This window comes from Oenanthe melanoleuca, chromosome 2 (genome assembly GCF_029582105.1).
Source record: "Oenanthe melanoleuca isolate GR-GAL-2019-014 chromosome 2, OMel1.0, whole genome shotgun sequence".
In the NCBI taxonomy this organism is placed as follows: domain Eukaryota; kingdom Metazoa; phylum Chordata; class Aves; order Passeriformes; family Muscicapidae; genus Oenanthe; species Oenanthe melanoleuca.
The window spans coordinates 134,081,577-134,098,664 of NC_079335.1; the positions used below are offsets into that span (position 1 = coordinate 134,081,577).

A 17,088-nucleotide genomic window follows, 5' to 3' on the forward strand; every position below is an offset into this window, starting at 1 on the left:
AGATACAGTATCTGATGCTCTACCACAATAAAATAGTAGAGTCAGTTCTCTTTAATAATGATACTTAGAAGTTAATTTTTTTTTGGTTATTTTTGACAATCTTTTCCTTAAGCTGCTGGAAGTCCTGAAGAGGATGAAATGTATGAAGCTGCAATAATAGAAACAAATTGCATTTACCGCCTCGTGGAGGATAAACTCATTCCTGAGGATGACTACTGGGGAAAGGTGCCAAAATGTACCCTGCTACAACCAAAAGAGGTATTGTGCCACTTACTGTTCCTGTGGTAAGTGCAGGAACAGGCAACAGATAATGATTTGCAGTAACTGCAAATATTTGTGGAGAGGATCACTGAACACTGAGTCCTCTGTGTTTCTGAAAGCCTTCTGCAGACTTTGCTGTCTAGAGTGTGCTGCAGGTGTCGAGAAATTAGTTCATATTATCTTTAAAGTAGAATACCATTTTAGGAAATGTCTTTTTTTTGTCAACAGTGGCTTAGCCCAGAATCATGAAGTGCAAAACAAGTAGCATTTTGGAAAAACAAAACAAAATAAAACCTGCTTTTAATTCTATCCCTAGCAGACGTTTCCTCTTCCAACAACATTTCATCTATCTAAGTCAGAATAAGAGCAGGTTTCTAAAATGAAGACATGATACATTTTCTTGAAAGTATTGAAGCCACTGGGTTTTTGTCTATATTGTATTCTGTCTTTGGCTGTAGGACAAGGCATAGTTCTAAATGTCAGAGAAAGCCATGAAAATAAACAGCTACCAGTCATGCAACACAGCCAGGTTTTAGCAGTAAGAGCTCCCTAACCTGCTAGTGACTTCAAGCACCTAAAGATACACCTCACAGCATTCCCCTACTTGGTTCCAGTCATTTTCAAAAACTGGACATCACAATGCAGGCCACTGGCCTGTCCTTACTTGCATTGCAGTGCTACTTGTTAGTGTCACTGAAGAAATTCATATTTGGAGGAGTTTCTGTTAAGCACAAGGAAACTGGATTGGGGTATCACCTAAACTAATGGTAGGTTGATTTTTTTTGTTGTTTGGTTTTGATTTTAGGTACTGGTGTTTGATTTTGGCAGTGAGGTATATGTATGGCATGGAAAAGAAGTTACTTTAGCACAGAGAAAAGTGGCATTCCAGCTGGCAAAACACTTGTGGAATGGCACCTTTGACTACTCCAATTGTGATATAAATCCTCTGGACCCAGGAGAATGCAATCCTCTCATACCCAGGTATTATAACTCCAATTTAGTCTCACTGCAGACACTTAGGTTTTTTGCCCTCTTTTCACAGTGTTTAATTTGATTTTATATCTTTTGTTCCCTTGCACAGAAAGGGACAAGGACGCCCAGACTGGGCTGTATTTGGCAGGCTCACAGAACATAATGAGACGATACTATTCAAAGAAAAATTTCTTGACTGGACAGAACTGAGGAAACTCAATGAGAAGAATTCTAGTGAATCCCTTCACCAGAAGGTGCATATAATAAGCATGCTAGGTATTTCAAACTAGATGACCTAGTTGGGATGGCAGCCAGGGAAGCTTGTGCTCAAGGAGCAAGAGCATGTTTTTTGTCTTGTGGGCTTTGACCTAGGGGTCAGAACATCACCTCCTACAGGAAACCCACAGAGTTTTTTTATATTATTTTTATTTATAGGTTATAATATAATTATATTTTATGTGTTTTAATATATATTATATATAAATATAATTATGTGTTAATTATGTATTATACATTTTTATTATTATTATTTATTATTATATTTAGCTCAATGAATAGTGCTGAGGTGGCTTTGACAGGGCATGAAACGATAACAAGATACTGAAATATGCAGGAGTCAAAATGTTTGACTGGACCTGTGGGGCAAAAAAAAAACAAATCTGTGCTCAAAGAAATCTCTTCTCTGTGTTTTCTGACAGGAAGAATCCAGATCTGATTCAAAACCATATGATGTCATGCTGATGGTAGCTGTGCCTCAAACAACTGTGGGCACAGTCTTGGATGGAATGAATATTGGCCGGGGTTATGGGCTGGTGGAAGGAGAAGATGGGAGACAGTTTGAAATCATCACTGCCTCTGTGGATGTCTGGCACATCCTGGAATTTGATTATAGTAGACTGCCTAAGCAAAGCATAGGGCAGTTCCATGAGGGAGACACATATGTGGTGAAGTGGAAGTACATGGTGAGCACTACAGGTTAGTGAACAAATCCACTTCATCCTGCTGAAACATGTGCAGCTAAAACTCCTACTGTGAGTGGTGAGATCCAGACCTAGATTTCCACGGAGATGGGACAGTTTGAAAGTTTAGGGATGCTAATTTAGCCTTTCTAGGCCATTAAAAAGTAAAGTTTTGTATTTTCTTTAAAAGAAAGCAGCACAAAATAAAGAAGTTATAGTTATTTTTGATACACAAATGTAATGCTGTCCATCTATGCTTTTACCCACCATTGGTGGTGTACATCTGCACAGGACAGTTCATTAAGCCAGAATTATGCCCACATCTTAACACCAAAATAACAAGGTAGCTGGACTAGTGGCAGTGGTCTCAATGTCTTGCAACAGAGGTAGGCTTAGTAACAAGAAAAACCTTTGCTGGTTATGGAGATCAGTAACAATTACAGGAAAAGCCCTTGGCAGCTCATTGCCCTTGCTATCCCCTCTGCTATTGCTGGAAGCCCTTTGATCTGGACTGAAGGCTCAGCAGTGTTCTGACAAAGAGCCTGAGAGCAGCAGGTAAAGCCTGAGAACCAGTCAGCTCCATAAGCCCATTGGAACTTCCCTTCTGGCACTAAACTAAGAATAGGAGGTTTTTGTGGTAAGTTAAAGACAAATAGTCTAAAATTGATTGTTCAGAATAGCAGTATATTAAGGTTGGTTGGAAGGACCATAACAGTTATACAACTTCAGGCTTTTAGCCAAAAAATGTAGGTAGGTCTTAGTCAGGATCGTTGAGATCAGATACTGGCAAATCCAAGAAAAATACAAAAGCTTGTAAGTCTTGGGAGAAGTGGGTAACACTAATACTGAACTGTAAACAGACTTCTAATCCAAATGGATGATAACACATTCAATCACTCCAAAACAGAATAAATTTTTATGTCGGAGGCAGTACTTTTATGGGCTGGATGTACAGATAAGAATGAAACCCTTAAATTTTAGAAGTGAGTAGTGGTTTGAGTATTCTCAACTTGAAAAAAACAGGATGCTTTCTCCTAAGTGTTTGAGTTGGATGCTGCTCAGCACTGCTGGAATCAAGGCAGATGTTTTAACTTTTTTTAAAATCTGTTTTAAAACTCTTGGGTTTTTAAAAATATTTGATTTAATTCTACCTGTTTATTCACTATTCACTGGAAAGTGCAATATTCTATAAGTGGTTGTGTTGTGACTTTCATTTGCTGTAAACATTATTTGCTCATCAAAACAACTAAATACTGATTCTTATGAAAAAAAAAAAAAAAAAAAAAAAGCAGCTGCTCTCCTGCTGCCAAGGAACAGTGTGTAATGTGGAAAATAAGCCATAATGCACTCTTCTGGTAACATTACTGGACATGCCACTTCACATGCAAATTGGCTCAAATGCTGTCAGTTATTTTTCTCCAGACAGTACCAGGTCTTTCTACATCTCTTTCTGCAACCAACACAGGCATCTCTGCCTGTGGGCTTCCATCCACCTGAGACTTGCCAGCTCTGCACAGGGACGCTCTGGCTTGGAGACCTAATATTCCTCCAATTGCACATTTTTTCTTTCCTGTTCTGGATGGGATAGTGCTGAGCTGGCAGATGAGATTAAATCATGTGCTGTTTAAACCTATAGCCAGAGTACATTCTTCAGCATGTGCTCTCTGTTTCACAGTTGGAAGCAGACAAAAAGGAGAGCAACAAGTACGGGCTGTTGGAAAAGAGAAATGTGTGTATTTCTTTTGGCAAGGAAGGCACTCCACAGTGAGTGAGAAAGGAACATCAGCACTCATGACAGTGGAACTTGATGAAGAGAGAGGAGCACAGGTGAGCTTCCTAGATGGCAGACCTGGTAAGATTTGCCTGTATGGATAGCCACAAACAGTAAATAGGAATTATCTTTTTTGCCTCCTCCCTTTCTGTAAATGTGTTCTTGCCATTACAAATAGTCAGGCCTCAAAATTACTTTTGACATTATTCCAGCTGGCAGAGACACGCAAGCTCCTTTATGGATTGTCATTCCCAAATGCTGCTTCTAAAGATATTTCTGAAAAAGGCTGGAGGAGAAGGTCTTTTCTCCCTTCCCTGCAGAGATAGATGAAGCACAGTTATACAGATTCATTCTGTCCTTCCAAGTACATATAGCAGCACATTTTCCTAGTGCTAAGGAGAAGCACTTTCTTCAGGACAGGGCAAAAAAAATACATTGGAAATTTTCAATTTGCTTACTCTGTAATTACATACTAATTACATTGTTTGCAGAGATTCTAGCAAATGCTGTTTGAAGCTGAGAGGACAGGCTAGTTTGCTTTGTCCTTAGGCAGACTTGGGCTTTGCTGTGGCTTCACTGTTACCAGCATACAAGATGGGTGGTTTAAAGTTAGTTTCCATACCTTGATCCTGCTTCAATTAGTTTTTTTAACAGCAGCATAGAAATGACCAGCAAGGTCATTTTATAGAAGAGAAATATAAGAGCCCTCGATCAAGAGTGGGAGAGTCTCTGAGACAGCTGATTCAGGAATTGGCCATATCAGTTTCATACTCCAAATGCAATGTTTAGTGAGCAAAGAACATGCATATTATCATAAACCAGTTTTATAGCAAATTTTGAATCTACTTCAGTTCCTATCTTATCTTCATAATGGTTTCAGTGAACATCAGTCAAGGTGGACAGGTTCTGTAAAAATTCATAAAATTTAATAAATGGTTAGTTTAAACTAATTTAAATTAAAGTTCATTTGGTATTCCATTATCCTCTGAAACTCAATTGTTGGATACCAGCTAGAGGTTTCTTTTAATATGCAGGCTACATATGGAACCCATTGCATACTGATATATGGTAATTTAAACAATACTCAGCAGTTGTAAAGTAGAAGGAAACCTATCTTTGTGGGTGGCAATAACTATATAATTTTTAATAATCCACAGAGACCAGTTTTCCTGAGTCTGTATACTTGCTTTACTTTTCTAATGAAGAATGGTGCTTTCAATTTCCAGGTACAAGTGCTTCAAGGGAAAGAACCACCATGCTTCTTGCAGTGTTTCCAAGGAGGGATGATTGTGCATGCTGGACGAAGGGAAGAGGAAGAAGAAAATGCACAAAGTAAATTATTGTTAGTTAAGAGTTTCTGCCCCAAAATCCTTTTCTAGCTGTTGTGGAGGGCTTTGTATTCAATCTCAACCTCCATGCTCTGTAGAAAAGAAAAGTGAATGCCATGAAACTCTTGAGACAGCTTTGCAGTGCTTTTAAGGTAGCCTTTTTCTTCTTTGAGCAGAGTGGATTTTGTCACCCTAGAGCATGCTGACTTGATTGTATTGATGCACATATTAGTTTTTTTTAGTTTGGTTTTACTTAAACTAAGTGCCCTACACAGTCTGGGGAAGAAAAGTGTTTTTATGAGCAGTTCTTCTGCTCCAGAGAAAGCCCTAAGCTTTTATTATCCAAGGATTGCTTTTTGTAAAATATTCCTTGAATGCAGTAGCTGAGGTAGGAGAATTTCAATAGAAGTGTAGCTTGGAGATGTTCCAGTTTTCGCTTGACTTATGTTCCTAAGGTGCAGAGGGGAAGAGGGGCTGAATAGGAATACTATGTTTGTTTCCCTTCCTCACCATATGAAACAGCAGAACTTGACTCTTCTGCTCTGTTAAGCTCTTCAGCTCTCAATACTTGTACTCTTGTAGCAAGGTTTTAGAAGGCATCTTTCTGCACAGGGTTTCTGAAGTAATGTTAGCCAAACCTGGTGCTTAGCTAGTTCGTTCTGTGACAACCTAGGCATGCAGTAGGTGAAAGTCATCCAGTGTGGGAACAGCTGTTCCAGAGCAGAGGTTTTGAATTTTCAGTCCCATGTGATTTTGTAACAGTGCTGCACTGTCCCTGTCTGCTCCAGGTGATTGGAGGCTTTATTGCGTGCGAGGAGAAGTTCCCAATGAAGGAAACTTACTGGAAGTAGCGTGTCACTGCAGCAGCCTGCGTTCCAGGACATCCATGATTGTCCTCAATATCAACAAAGCTCTCATCTACCTGTGGCATGGCTGCAAAGCACAGTCTCACACCAAGGATGTAGGAAGAACAGCAGCCAATAAAATAAAAGAACAGTGAGTGTCTGACCTATATTTTGGAGATGATTATATAGACTACCAATTTACTTGAAGTAGTCTTACTCAAAGAAAAATTGAAATAAATTAAGCTGTCCTCTAAGTACAAAGGCAGCATGTGCATGCTTAGTCAGGAGGAGGGAAGGTTGGTTGGTTTGGTAGAGAGGAGAAAACTCATATCTTGTAATTGCTTTCACTAGAGGTTAAATGCCTTTATTAGACTCATAGAATGGTTTGAATTGGAAGGGACCTTAAAGATCACCTAACTCCAATCCCCCTGCCATGGCAGAGATACCTTCCACTAGACTAGGTTGCTCAAAGCCCCATCCAACATGGCCTTGAATACTTCCAGGGGTAGGGCGACCACATTCTTCCTACTGCAGTAATTACAGTTAAAACAAAGTTGTTCTCTGGAGTGAGATGCTAAATATCTGAATAGCAAAATAAAGTGCATTTGATGGGAGGATTAGAATCCAGCCTTGTGAATGAGGAAGAGGAAATTAACTTTGGAAAGCAGGCAAGGAGGACAGCAGCTGTTACAAAAGGCAGTGAGAATCTCTACTGAGAGCTCATGTGAGCATCTCCTTCACTCTGGGAATGGGATCCAAATGCTACAAGAATAGCTGTTGAAATTCCCTGTATTGTTTTTTGATAATTTTCCAAAGTGCCTGTGTTGGTATTAAGACTTTTGGGGTCCACTACTGCGAGTGGCCAGCAGGTTTGTGCTAGCTGTGTTTGGGGCAGGAACACTGAGTGCCCTCTTTCTTTGTGTTTTGTAGGTGTCCACTGGAGGCAGGGCTGCACAGCAGCAGCAAGGTGACGATTCATGAATGTGATGAAGGGTCAGAGCCCTTGGGATTCTGGGATGCACTGGGCAGGAGAGATCGAAAGGCCTATGACTGCATGTTGCAAGGTAGACCTGCCTTCCTGGATTTGGCTCTCATCTTTTACTTTCCTAGTCTATGGTGTTGTCAGATTTAATGCAAAGTTTTTGAAGAACTTTTTGTAGTTGAGTTTTTCAGAGAAATTCTTCCAAAAATCTTACTGAGTTAAGTAATACTGTTGTAGAAGGAAAGTACTGGAAAACCAAGTGTTTCATTTTGTTCTCCCCCGCTTCTGCTGCCCCTCTGTATTCAGGCAGCACAGAGCAGTACTTAACACTGTTACAAATATATTTTGCTTCTCTTCTGAAGGGATTTAAGAGGCAGTTCTGCACACATTCCCATCCAGCCTTTGCTTTGAAACTGCCAACAAAGGTAGCAGGGGAATTGATTTACCAAGTGGAAAATTTATCAGCTAACTCTGAGATGGACTTGCTTCACTTAAGCTGCAAAACAGCTGGTTATGAAATGGCTGATAGTAACTAACCAGGATCAGATTCAGACTGATGGCAGCCAGCCACTCAGCTCGACTTCTTTACAGCTGTTGCTAGTCCCTCAAGACATCTGGTTGTCTTTCCTGATTTTTCAAAACTCAGAAAATTTGAAGTCACTTTTAAAGTGTATTGTTAGTTTTTACAATTAAGTCTAACATTTTTTTGTTGTGACTCTTCTTAATTTTTGTTCTTTAAAGATCCTGGAAAGTTTAATTTCACGCCCCGCCTGTTCGGCCTCAGTAGTTCATCAGGAGAATTCTCAGCCACTGAGTATGTTTACCCTTCAAGAGACCCTGCTGTCATCAATTCCATGCCATTCTTGCAAGAGGATCTTTACACTGCCCCACAGCCAGGTATGTAGTTTAAAATACTTAAATAAAACAGATAACTGTATTCTGCATCAAAAGAGATTGGTAAGATGTGACATGATCCTGTAGTGATGCTGACAAGCATGTGAAACTGGGGTTGTTTAGGGGCTTACAAAAACTAGCAAGTGGCTAATGATGGATTTGGTATTTTCTTGCTGTATAGCACTCTTCCTTGTTGACAATCACCATGAAGTGTACCTGTGGCAAGGCTGGTGGCCTGTGGAGAACAAAATCACTGGATCAGCTCGAATCAGGTGGGCTACAGACAGGAAATGCGCCATGGAGACGGTGCTGCGGTACTGCAAAGGTAACAGACTGCTGAGCCCCACTGCTCTGAGCGTCACACCTGCCCCTGCCTCCTATCCTGAGCTCAAAGGGGCTCCCCCAGTGTTAGCAATAAACATCAGTTTATTTGAAGACACATTCTGCACTCTTTCTTAGCAAACCTAGCAAGCCTCATTCCCAAATTGCCAAGATTCTCTACTGACTCTGCTCTCAGTGGAAAGGCTTTATTTATTGTGTTACACCTCAGAATCACAAGTTAACAATTTAAACATTCTCACTTAAGCCTCCAAGCTTAAACTTAGTTGGTTGTTGGCAGGACAGTTCTGCTAAGCATACCAGGTGGTTTTGTTTACCTGAATTTGCAAATTTCAGACCATCACACTCTGCTTACTCTATTCTAAGTCTGTTTTTGTAAGATAAGAAAGGCATTGGGTTAGAAGTAGCCATTGGGGGTTTTCAGCATATAAGTTTTAATCTTTGCAGTCAGATACAGTAAAAGGCAGGTGTAAGAATACTGAAAAACATATTAAAAAGTCCTGTGTTATTTAAAAATAAATCCTGGAAATTTTTTTTTTTCTGCCTTAAACTACTTCAGCTTTTCAGGAAAAATTAAATACCCTTCAGAAGTAACTTTGGATAGTGGGTGAGATTGCAAAATATTGTACCTTTTGTAATTTCTTCCTCTATTTTTGTATTTTGACTGTTTCTAGGAAAAAATGTAAAGAAGCCCCCGAAATCCTATCTAATTCATGCTGGCCTAGAGCCTCTGACGTTCACTAACATGTTCCCAAGTTGGGAGCACAGGGAAGACATCGCAGAGATCACAGAAATGGTAAATCTTTTCATTATTGTTATTGTGCCTTGTGTTGTCAGTAACATTTGCTGTTTCCACTGTCAGTCCAAGATCCAGAGGATAAACTTAGAAAGCACAGTTCAGGAGTCTGCAAAGGGGAAAAAAACCCAACACCACAGCTAAATTCTGTTTGGGAATGTGTATATCAGAGGCATTGCTGGTTTATTTTTCATGTTCTTTTTCTGATAAAAACAGAAGGAAAGTGTTACCTCAATCATCTCTTAGAAAGAGATATGCTAGAGTCTGAGCTTAACAGGATAGCTGTTTCAGTCATGCAGCAATGTGCAATGTGCAGTTCTGTTCCCCAGATTTGAAGTGCAGGGAAGCAAAACATCTCTCAAAGGATTAGCTGGCTCCAAGGGCTCTGTCACTTACTTCCTCAGCAGGGATTCAGAGTCACAGCCAAATTACATGTGGCTGCTTTAAAAGCTTTCAATCAAGGGGCATCTCAACACAAATGACATTTTCTGTTTTGTAAGTCTTCTGCAGCCATCCTTAGTAGAAAATGTTGGCTTCGTGACTAAACACAGATTTCAGCCTTAAACTGAGATTCTAGGAGTGCAGGATGTTGTTCTGCTAAGTGCAGACCTGTTTTTAGCCGTGAAATGGTTATAGGGCAGGTCTGTTGGCCTGTGTGCATACCTGAGCTTTGTGCTCAGGCATAGCCCATGCCATCTGCAGATGGCCATGGGCACAGTTGAGGGTTTCAGCATTGTGATCCTGTTCTCTGTTTTTCTCTTTCTAGGATGCTGAGGTTTCTAATCAGATAATACTTGTAGAGGATGTGCTGGCCAAGCTGTGTAAAACAGTGTACCCATTAGCAGATCTCTTAGCTAGGCCTCTGCCTGAGGGAGTTGATCCACTGAAGCTTGAAATTTACCTTTCAGATGAGGACTTTGAGGTAAGGAGAGAGTAGGTGCACTCTTACTCTCTTTGTCTATGCCTAACCATGCAAGAGTCATTTGCTGGTTGTGCTGTTCATCAGTTATTTTTGCTAATAGTATATCCTCTCATTTTAAATGCAGGTTGCATTAGAGATGACAAGAGAGGAGTACAATGCACTGCCATCTTGGAAGCAGGTTAACCTGAAGAAGGCAAAAGGACTTTTCTAAGTCGTGTTCATGGAAGTGAGCACTAAAGGGATGTCCACTCTCACTTTCTATGTCCTTTAGAAGAATTGTACCCTACATTTACAGAACAAATAAAAATAATCTGAAGTTATTAGTGACTACCTATCTGGAGGTGTGTAATATTATCATAAAAGGCCAAGAGAACTCTTTGAAAATGGAATTCAATTTTGACTCTTAAAGATAATGGGTTTAAGCTCCGTTCTCCTATGCACTTAAACAGTAGTTTCTCAAGCTACTGCTGCAGGTGTCCTTTGGCTATATCCAATACTTGCCATTTTTGTTTTTAAAGAAGTTCTCTTTGTAAAGTGTTATTTTGTTAGTTTGTGGATTACAAAGAATTTATATTTATATAAACACATAGAACAAGTATGTATTTAACAATGCAATATATATTCACTTTCAAGACTTCCATGTCAAAACTACAGAAAAGTAGCTGGATGGCAGTTGCTTGTACCAAATTAGCTGTACCACCAATATGTATCTCCTTTGCATTCTGAAAAGTTTCTCTTTGCAATAGTTCATGAATTGTTCTCAGTGCTGCTTCAGGTGCTAAACCGAACAAAGCATTTGTATTTATAGCATGGATTTCTTGAGAAACTATGCGAATCAACCTTTATACTTTATATCCAAAAATGTATAGTGCCTTGTTTTTTGTGTACAGTTTATATACAAAAAAAAAAAAAAGATTGGTCTGCATTTTGAAGATGGATTAGAATGGTCTCCTCTGTTACTTTTATAATAGTAGAAATAAAAACATCTCAGTTTCTAATACTTGTTGTAAACATTAAACATGTCTTTTGTGATAAAAGAACCGAAAGTAAAGGCTTCTGAATAAACTCTTAGCGATGCTCTGACTTGTCATTAATTTGTACTGTAATCTGTACTAGCATTGGAACCTTCCAAAACATAGTATTTTCTCAAATATTGTAACCCTAGATGTCTGTGGGTATTGTACAGAGTTATAATTGAGAAGCAGATAATGTAGAAAATAATCGATGTATGAGATAAAGTTGGGCAAAACTTTAATGCTGAATGTTGGAACATATCAGTCACACAACTCTGTATTCTTTGGGTTTCCCTGTTTTATATATGAAACCAAAATTATTATACTGGTTTTCAAAATTTGAAAATATCTTTTCAACCTTTGTGCAATTGGGAGTAAAATTTTAATTGAAAACAAGCATTGTGTCCATTCTTTCAATATGCACTGAAGACAAAATTGTTTTTACTCAGTTAATTAGGACATTGAATAGAATCTTTGAGTAAATATTTGCTTATGGTTTGAAATGTTTTTCAGGCATTTGGCATTTCTATAATAAGCTGTGTGGTTCTCCTCTGGTATCCTAGTGGGTTTCACATTTTCATTCCTGGCTGCATAGCTTTCTTTCTGCCCTGCAACCATTTTGAGCTGCTCCTGGCTTGGAGTGCTGCCTGTTGCTGCTCTTGTCTTTTTCCTTAGGCCAAGGGACTTGAAGTGGGATTTTTGAATGTGTGAGGTGTGGATTTCTGCAAGATCTGCAGTAAGTATTACTCCATAGTTAAAGTGAATCTTGTTTTGACAGATGGGTTGGTAAGTTGTAACCAAACCTTTAATTAAATGAATTAAACACTTAGAAATATGCAAGTAAGATTCACCTGACATGAGATATAACAGGTACATTTTGAGCACTGGAGTATTTCCTTTCATGTACTGGTTTCTGTCAAGAACTGAAATGAAATAATCCAAGAAAATGTTAGGAATAGTATTCAGAGTCAAAATGTTTCTTACATAGATGCCAGGAAAAAACTGTTTAGATGCCAGTTCCTCAGAGGTCCTCAGCTGCCTTCTGCATAGGATACATTGTTAGTTTGAAAATGCAGGGCTCTATAGTGACAAGTTTATTTTTCAAGCACTGAGAGGTTTCCAAGTCACTGCTGTATTCATCTAAGCACCCATATATTTTCCTCTTTCACCCTCTCTGGTGATAAAATCAAGCAGGAATTAGGTTTTGATTATTCATGTTCAGTCTGTACCATGAGGGTACCAGGTTCCTCTGTTTTGATTTTTCTCTCCAACAGAGAGCTGATTTGCATAGCATGATTGACCTTGTTTTTCCCTCTGGCATGGTAGTATCATCTGCTTTTGTTTCTTGAAAACATTGTCAGTCCTTCAAGTGCTGCTGAAGGGCAACATTCACCCACCTCTAAAGCCTTTAGAGTCTCAGCTGAAAGACAAGAAGAGCCAGCAAGGGGGCCACAAGCATTGAAACAATTCACTGTTGTCAGATCTCAGAGTTCCTGTAAATTTTACACTGTTTCATATCTAATGACTGTGGGATGGTGCTGTATTAGTTTTCCTCTATCTTAATTCAATGATCCTGGTCCTATAATAATAATAAAACATTTTATTTTTTTTTCCTTTACATTAAGCTCTGAATGTGTTGTACTGGCTTCTTGCTAGCAGTATTTTTCTGGGCAGTGACTTCTGATCTTGGAGGTGAAAAAGTGCAAAACCTGTCCATGGACAAAGGCACAACCCAAATAACTGAGTGGTAAGTACAACCAATCCCAGCAGAAAATGGATGCAGCCACTTGTTTTGTGACTCACAGGTCATCTTAAACTGTTTAGTAGCCCCAAGATCTGCTCTGTATTAAGAATGTTTCATGTGGGATTTTCCAGTTTATGAGACTCGGTGGCAGCTATGTGGCAGGATTTCACCAGCCATTCACCTGGCAGCCCTTTCTGTCCTCTTCCATGTGTCTCTGTGCTCACAGAGAGGAGTGTGGGCTGGGAGCCAGTCATATGGGGCTATTCCAACAGCTGGAAAGCCATTTCCAGCAGCAAGAAGCAAACCCAACCAGCCCATAATGCCACATGCTGCAGAGCTGAAGCTAAGTAAATCATCATCTCTGTTTGTGTTCCTCCTAAAGTGCAGCATATTTCAGAGAAATGGTGAAAAAGAGGAAGTACCATACACTCTGCACACTGTCATGTTTTCTACAGCTAGTACTTTGCCTTTGGGTACTCCCTGTCCTTTATTCCTTGGGGAATTGGTGCAGTGTGTCCAAGTGCCCAGGCAGCAGGCAATGCGAGCAGCAGCAGGGACTGCATCTTCACATTTTCATGTCAAATCTTGTGCTCTTCAAAAGATGTACAACCCAAGAGGCAAAGATGTCCCCATCCTGTTTTTACAGCCACAGTCATAAGGGCAGCCCCATAACACATTCACATGCAGTCCTGATCCACTGACAGTTGCCCTCTTGGCAAGAGAGTGCCACTTCTATAAAGCTTTGTAAATCACTCCTGCTCAGTGGAGCCTCTTGGACTAAGAATATATTTTCACAGCAAGGACCAGACTCTGGGCAAATTTCTTACATTCTGTTGCTAAAAGATATGATATATATGTAAAATAAACATTCATTTTCTGCTCTCTCATTGCAGTAAGGAGCTGGGTGTGCAAAGAAAACTTTCCTTTATCTATTCAAACAGAAGACAGCCAGCTGTAGAGATTCATGGTAAAAGGTACTGATTGTGCACCTGAGGTCCTTGGCTCTGCTACACGTGTTGCACACACAGCCCAGGCCCTGTGCTGGCAAACCCTTGCAGTCGTGCATTTCTACAGCTCTGGCTCTGCAGAGCCAGCCAAGCTGGAAGGGGCTATGAGGGGCTGCCTGCACCACGACTGCAAATGTAACCTAAACCACCCCAAAGTTCTGCTCTCTCCTCTGCAGAGACCTGCCCATGGAATTGCCAAGTTGCTGAACCAGAGAAAAGACTTAGAGTGTATGCACTGCTGAAAGAGCAAGGGAAGTCAGGAGAAAACAATCTGTATTGAGCCCATTTGCTATTTCACTGATACCTGCTCAGCTTCAATTTTACACTCCCCTATCTCCCTCTGCAGCCTGTGTGTTCCAGGCTGTGTTAACCAGCACATTCATTTTACAGTGGCAATTGCTGAGCCACTTGTGCTTCATAGCAGAACACTGTGTAATTCCTTTAATTTAGAAATGTGCTGTATTAACTGTTTGCACATGTGGCTATTAATTGTCTTTAAGCAGCCAGTAAATATATAACCTCAATGCAATCACTACCCTTGGTCATGGCAACTGCCTGTGAGGAAAGGCACCTGCTTCCTACTCCCAAAACTGGATGCTGTATATAATAATGTTGTTGAAGTGGTAACACTTTATTATTAGTGCCTCTGTTTGCTCACTCTAGACTTTATAAAGTGGTCATGACTTATAGACAGAAAAGTAATTGATTTGGCTTGGTTTATCTACAGGGGCCCAGGCAAAATTTTATCATTTCACTTTGAAAGCTGTTTTTGAACTCAAGTCATTTATGTAAGTCATTTCCAAGTAAAATCTCTGCTAGTTCTAATGCTTTTTCTTTTTCCAACTCTGACTGCTACCCTCATTTCACTGAAGTTTTACAATTTAAATATGTGGGTGTATTTTTAAACAATTCTAACTTTCATATTTGAGGAATATGATTGCTGGTACCTTGCTGTGCAGTTGTAGTGGGTGTATTTCCCCCTACACTCCACACCACCACTACCACTCCACTTCTTTCCAAGTGGTTCATTAATGATCTGGGAAATATGATTCTCTATTTCAGAAAATATTTTCAAAATTTGGCTGCAAACGAGAAGCAGAGCACCAGTGCAATAAATGATAAGGAAGGCTGAACATTTCACAAAAGGAAAACTACCAGAAAGAGTCTGAGGTTTTGACCTCATCCAGAAGCCTCTGGTTTACTTTACTAATAAAACTTCCAGCAAAACAGACTTAATTGTTGAAATGCTTTTTGGTTTTGATAGAGCTATGCATTCTGCCAAGACATGGCTGCTGGATGAGCAAAGACTTCCAAGACAGTCTCTGCAGTAACAGATGCAGGACAGAAGGCTGGAAGTGACATGAAGCATAGAAGGTCCAACCAAAATTACACAGGGCAGCAGCAGGAATGAACTTTGAAAATCCTGAGTGTGACCAATAGAGGGACAAGCTGGAGCACTTCAGGAATGACCTGTGAAGATGAAATCCTCTGGAACCACTGGTCTTGGTACCAGTTTGGACAGATGTCACTGCAGAATATCTACAGTTTGTCTTTAAAGTATATGCAAAGACTTCATAGGGTGAGGTTTACGAAGAGCCCACATTGGTTGGACAAACAAGACACCACCTGTCCCAACACACCTCACTTGTTGATGTTCATACACCATAAGAACAAGTGCTAGAAGAATGTGTGATTTTGTATTTTGATGATCTTACCACATCTGCTTCAGAAGAGGCAGTGGTCTGTGAGAGCCTGGTAGGAGGAGATTTGTTTCCATGTTTTGTCTCTAGAATGAGATGGTCCTTATCAAACACAACCAAGTGTGGAAGTGGAGCTCCTGGAAGCACATGTGCATGTGGCCTCCCCACTCTGTCATGGGAGGAAGTTTCCGAAGCCCTCTCCTTTTTTAGCCAAACTCTTCCAGAAGTGTTAGAAAGTGTTTAAAGCACCATTTTCCAAAAAAGGGACTGAGTCGTGTGTGGGAAAGCAGCCAGAGCCCAGGAAAGTCTGGTAGAGGATGTTTGCTAATGAGGAAACTGTCCTGGTAGATGGGATAATGATTGAGCCTTCTTAGGAGGGAAGAGACAAGGAAAAACCATTGGAAAATGCCAGAACAGAGTGATTAAAAGTCATTTCGTTTTATATTAGGAAGTGGCTGAAGGCTGTCAGCCTCATTTGAATTTAATGGGAGTTTGTCCTTGTCCTGTGTTCATGCTGCATCACCTGAGTCAGAAGAGCGGCGGCTGCAGCACACCCAGCGCGCACACGGTGCCTGCAGTGCTGCTCAGGTAACGCAGGTGAGCGGGCAGGGCTGTGCCACTTCCAGCTCGGCTCACTCCGGGCTGCCTGTGCCTGACTGCCGTGAGAGGCTCACCCCTCCTCTGCCCGAACCTGAGCTGGACGCAGGCTGCTGTCTTTCCGCGGGCCCTTCACTGGGTGCCCCTCACCTGGCCAAGCCTTTACAAGCAGGGGGGCACGGGAACACGCAGCGGCCCGCTCCTCGGGCGGACCGAGCGCCTCTCGCCGCAGCGCGGGGGTCCGTGTTGCAGGGCTGAGCAGCCGATCGCTCGGGCTGAGCGCTGCCGGCCGCCCTTTCGCCTCATGCCGCCCCACGGGCCCTGGAAGCAACTTCTGCGCCGGCGTTCAGCCCCGCGGGCCGTCTCAGCCCAGCCTCGGCTCCCGCTTCTCCCTCTCCGCCTTCCCGCCGGGAGCCGCCGCCATGTGGCCCCACAGCCGGCAGGGGGCGCCGCGCCGCCGCCCGCGGGCCCGCGCTGCCCTCACGGTGCGCGGCGGGGCCCGGCGACCCGGCCACGCCGCACGGCCCCGGGCGGGCCTGGTGTGACCGGCCCCGGCCACCGCCACACGGCCCCGGGCGGGCTTGGTGTGACCGGCCCCGGCCACCGCCACACGGCCCCGGGCGGGCTTGGTGTGACCGGCCCCGGCCACCGCCACACGGCCCCGGGCGGGCTTGGTGTGACCGGCCCCGGCCACCGCCACACGGCCCCGGGCGGGCTTGGTGTGACCGGCCCCGGCCACCGCCACACGGCCCCGGGCCAGCTTGGTGTGAGCAGCCCCGGCCACCGCCTCACAGCCCCGGGCCAGCTTGGTGTGACCGGCCTCGGTCACAGCTCTGATTATCTGTCTAAGCAAGCCAGTGCTGAGGTCCTCTGGGAATGACTTCCTGGCACACCCAGGTTTTGTGGCATTCCTTGCTCTGGAGTAATTGTGGCGAGCGTAGCTGCTCTTTCCTTCTCC

General features: G+C 42.1%; 1 protein-coding gene and 1 long non-coding RNA gene across 19 annotated transcripts in view; both read left to right on the plus strand.

Annotated features, from left to right (window-relative positions):
* SVIL (supervillin) overlaps nucleotides 1–11,149 on the plus strand; it is a 133,029-nt gene extending 121,880 nt beyond the window's left edge. For all 18 annotated transcript variants that reach the window (XM_056483816.1, XM_056483808.1, XM_056483812.1 and 15 more), the window contains 13 exons: nucleotides 113–258; nucleotides 1,067–1,242; nucleotides 1,343–1,487; nucleotides 1,932–2,208; nucleotides 3,868–4,019; nucleotides 5,190–5,295; nucleotides 6,080–6,287; nucleotides 7,067–7,200; nucleotides 7,860–8,015; nucleotides 8,194–8,337; nucleotides 9,026–9,147; nucleotides 9,914–10,069; nucleotides 10,194–11,149. In XM_056483816.1, the coding sequence (XP_056339791.1) occupies nucleotides 113–258; nucleotides 1,067–1,242; nucleotides 1,343–1,487; nucleotides 1,932–2,208; nucleotides 3,868–4,019; nucleotides 5,190–5,295; nucleotides 6,080–6,287; nucleotides 7,067–7,200; nucleotides 7,860–8,015; nucleotides 8,194–8,337; nucleotides 9,026–9,147; nucleotides 9,914–10,069; nucleotides 10,194–10,280 (2,009 nt within the window). In that variant the 3' untranslated portion in view covers nucleotides 10,281–11,149. The remainder of the gene's footprint in view (nucleotides 1–112; nucleotides 259–1,066; nucleotides 1,243–1,342; nucleotides 1,488–1,931; nucleotides 2,209–3,867; nucleotides 4,020–5,189; nucleotides 5,296–6,079; nucleotides 6,288–7,066; nucleotides 7,201–7,859; nucleotides 8,016–8,193; nucleotides 8,338–9,025; nucleotides 9,148–9,913; nucleotides 10,070–10,193) is intronic.
* Nucleotides 11,150–12,659: 1,510 nt separating this feature from the next.
* LOC130249233 (uncharacterized) lies at nucleotides 12,660–15,427 on the plus strand. The gene is made up of 3 exons (XR_008839759.1): nucleotides 12,660–12,829; nucleotides 13,720–13,800; nucleotides 14,896–15,427. It is a non-coding gene; the product is annotated as an uncharacterized LOC130249233 (long non-coding RNA).
* Nucleotides 15,428–17,088: the final 1,661 nt, after the last annotated feature.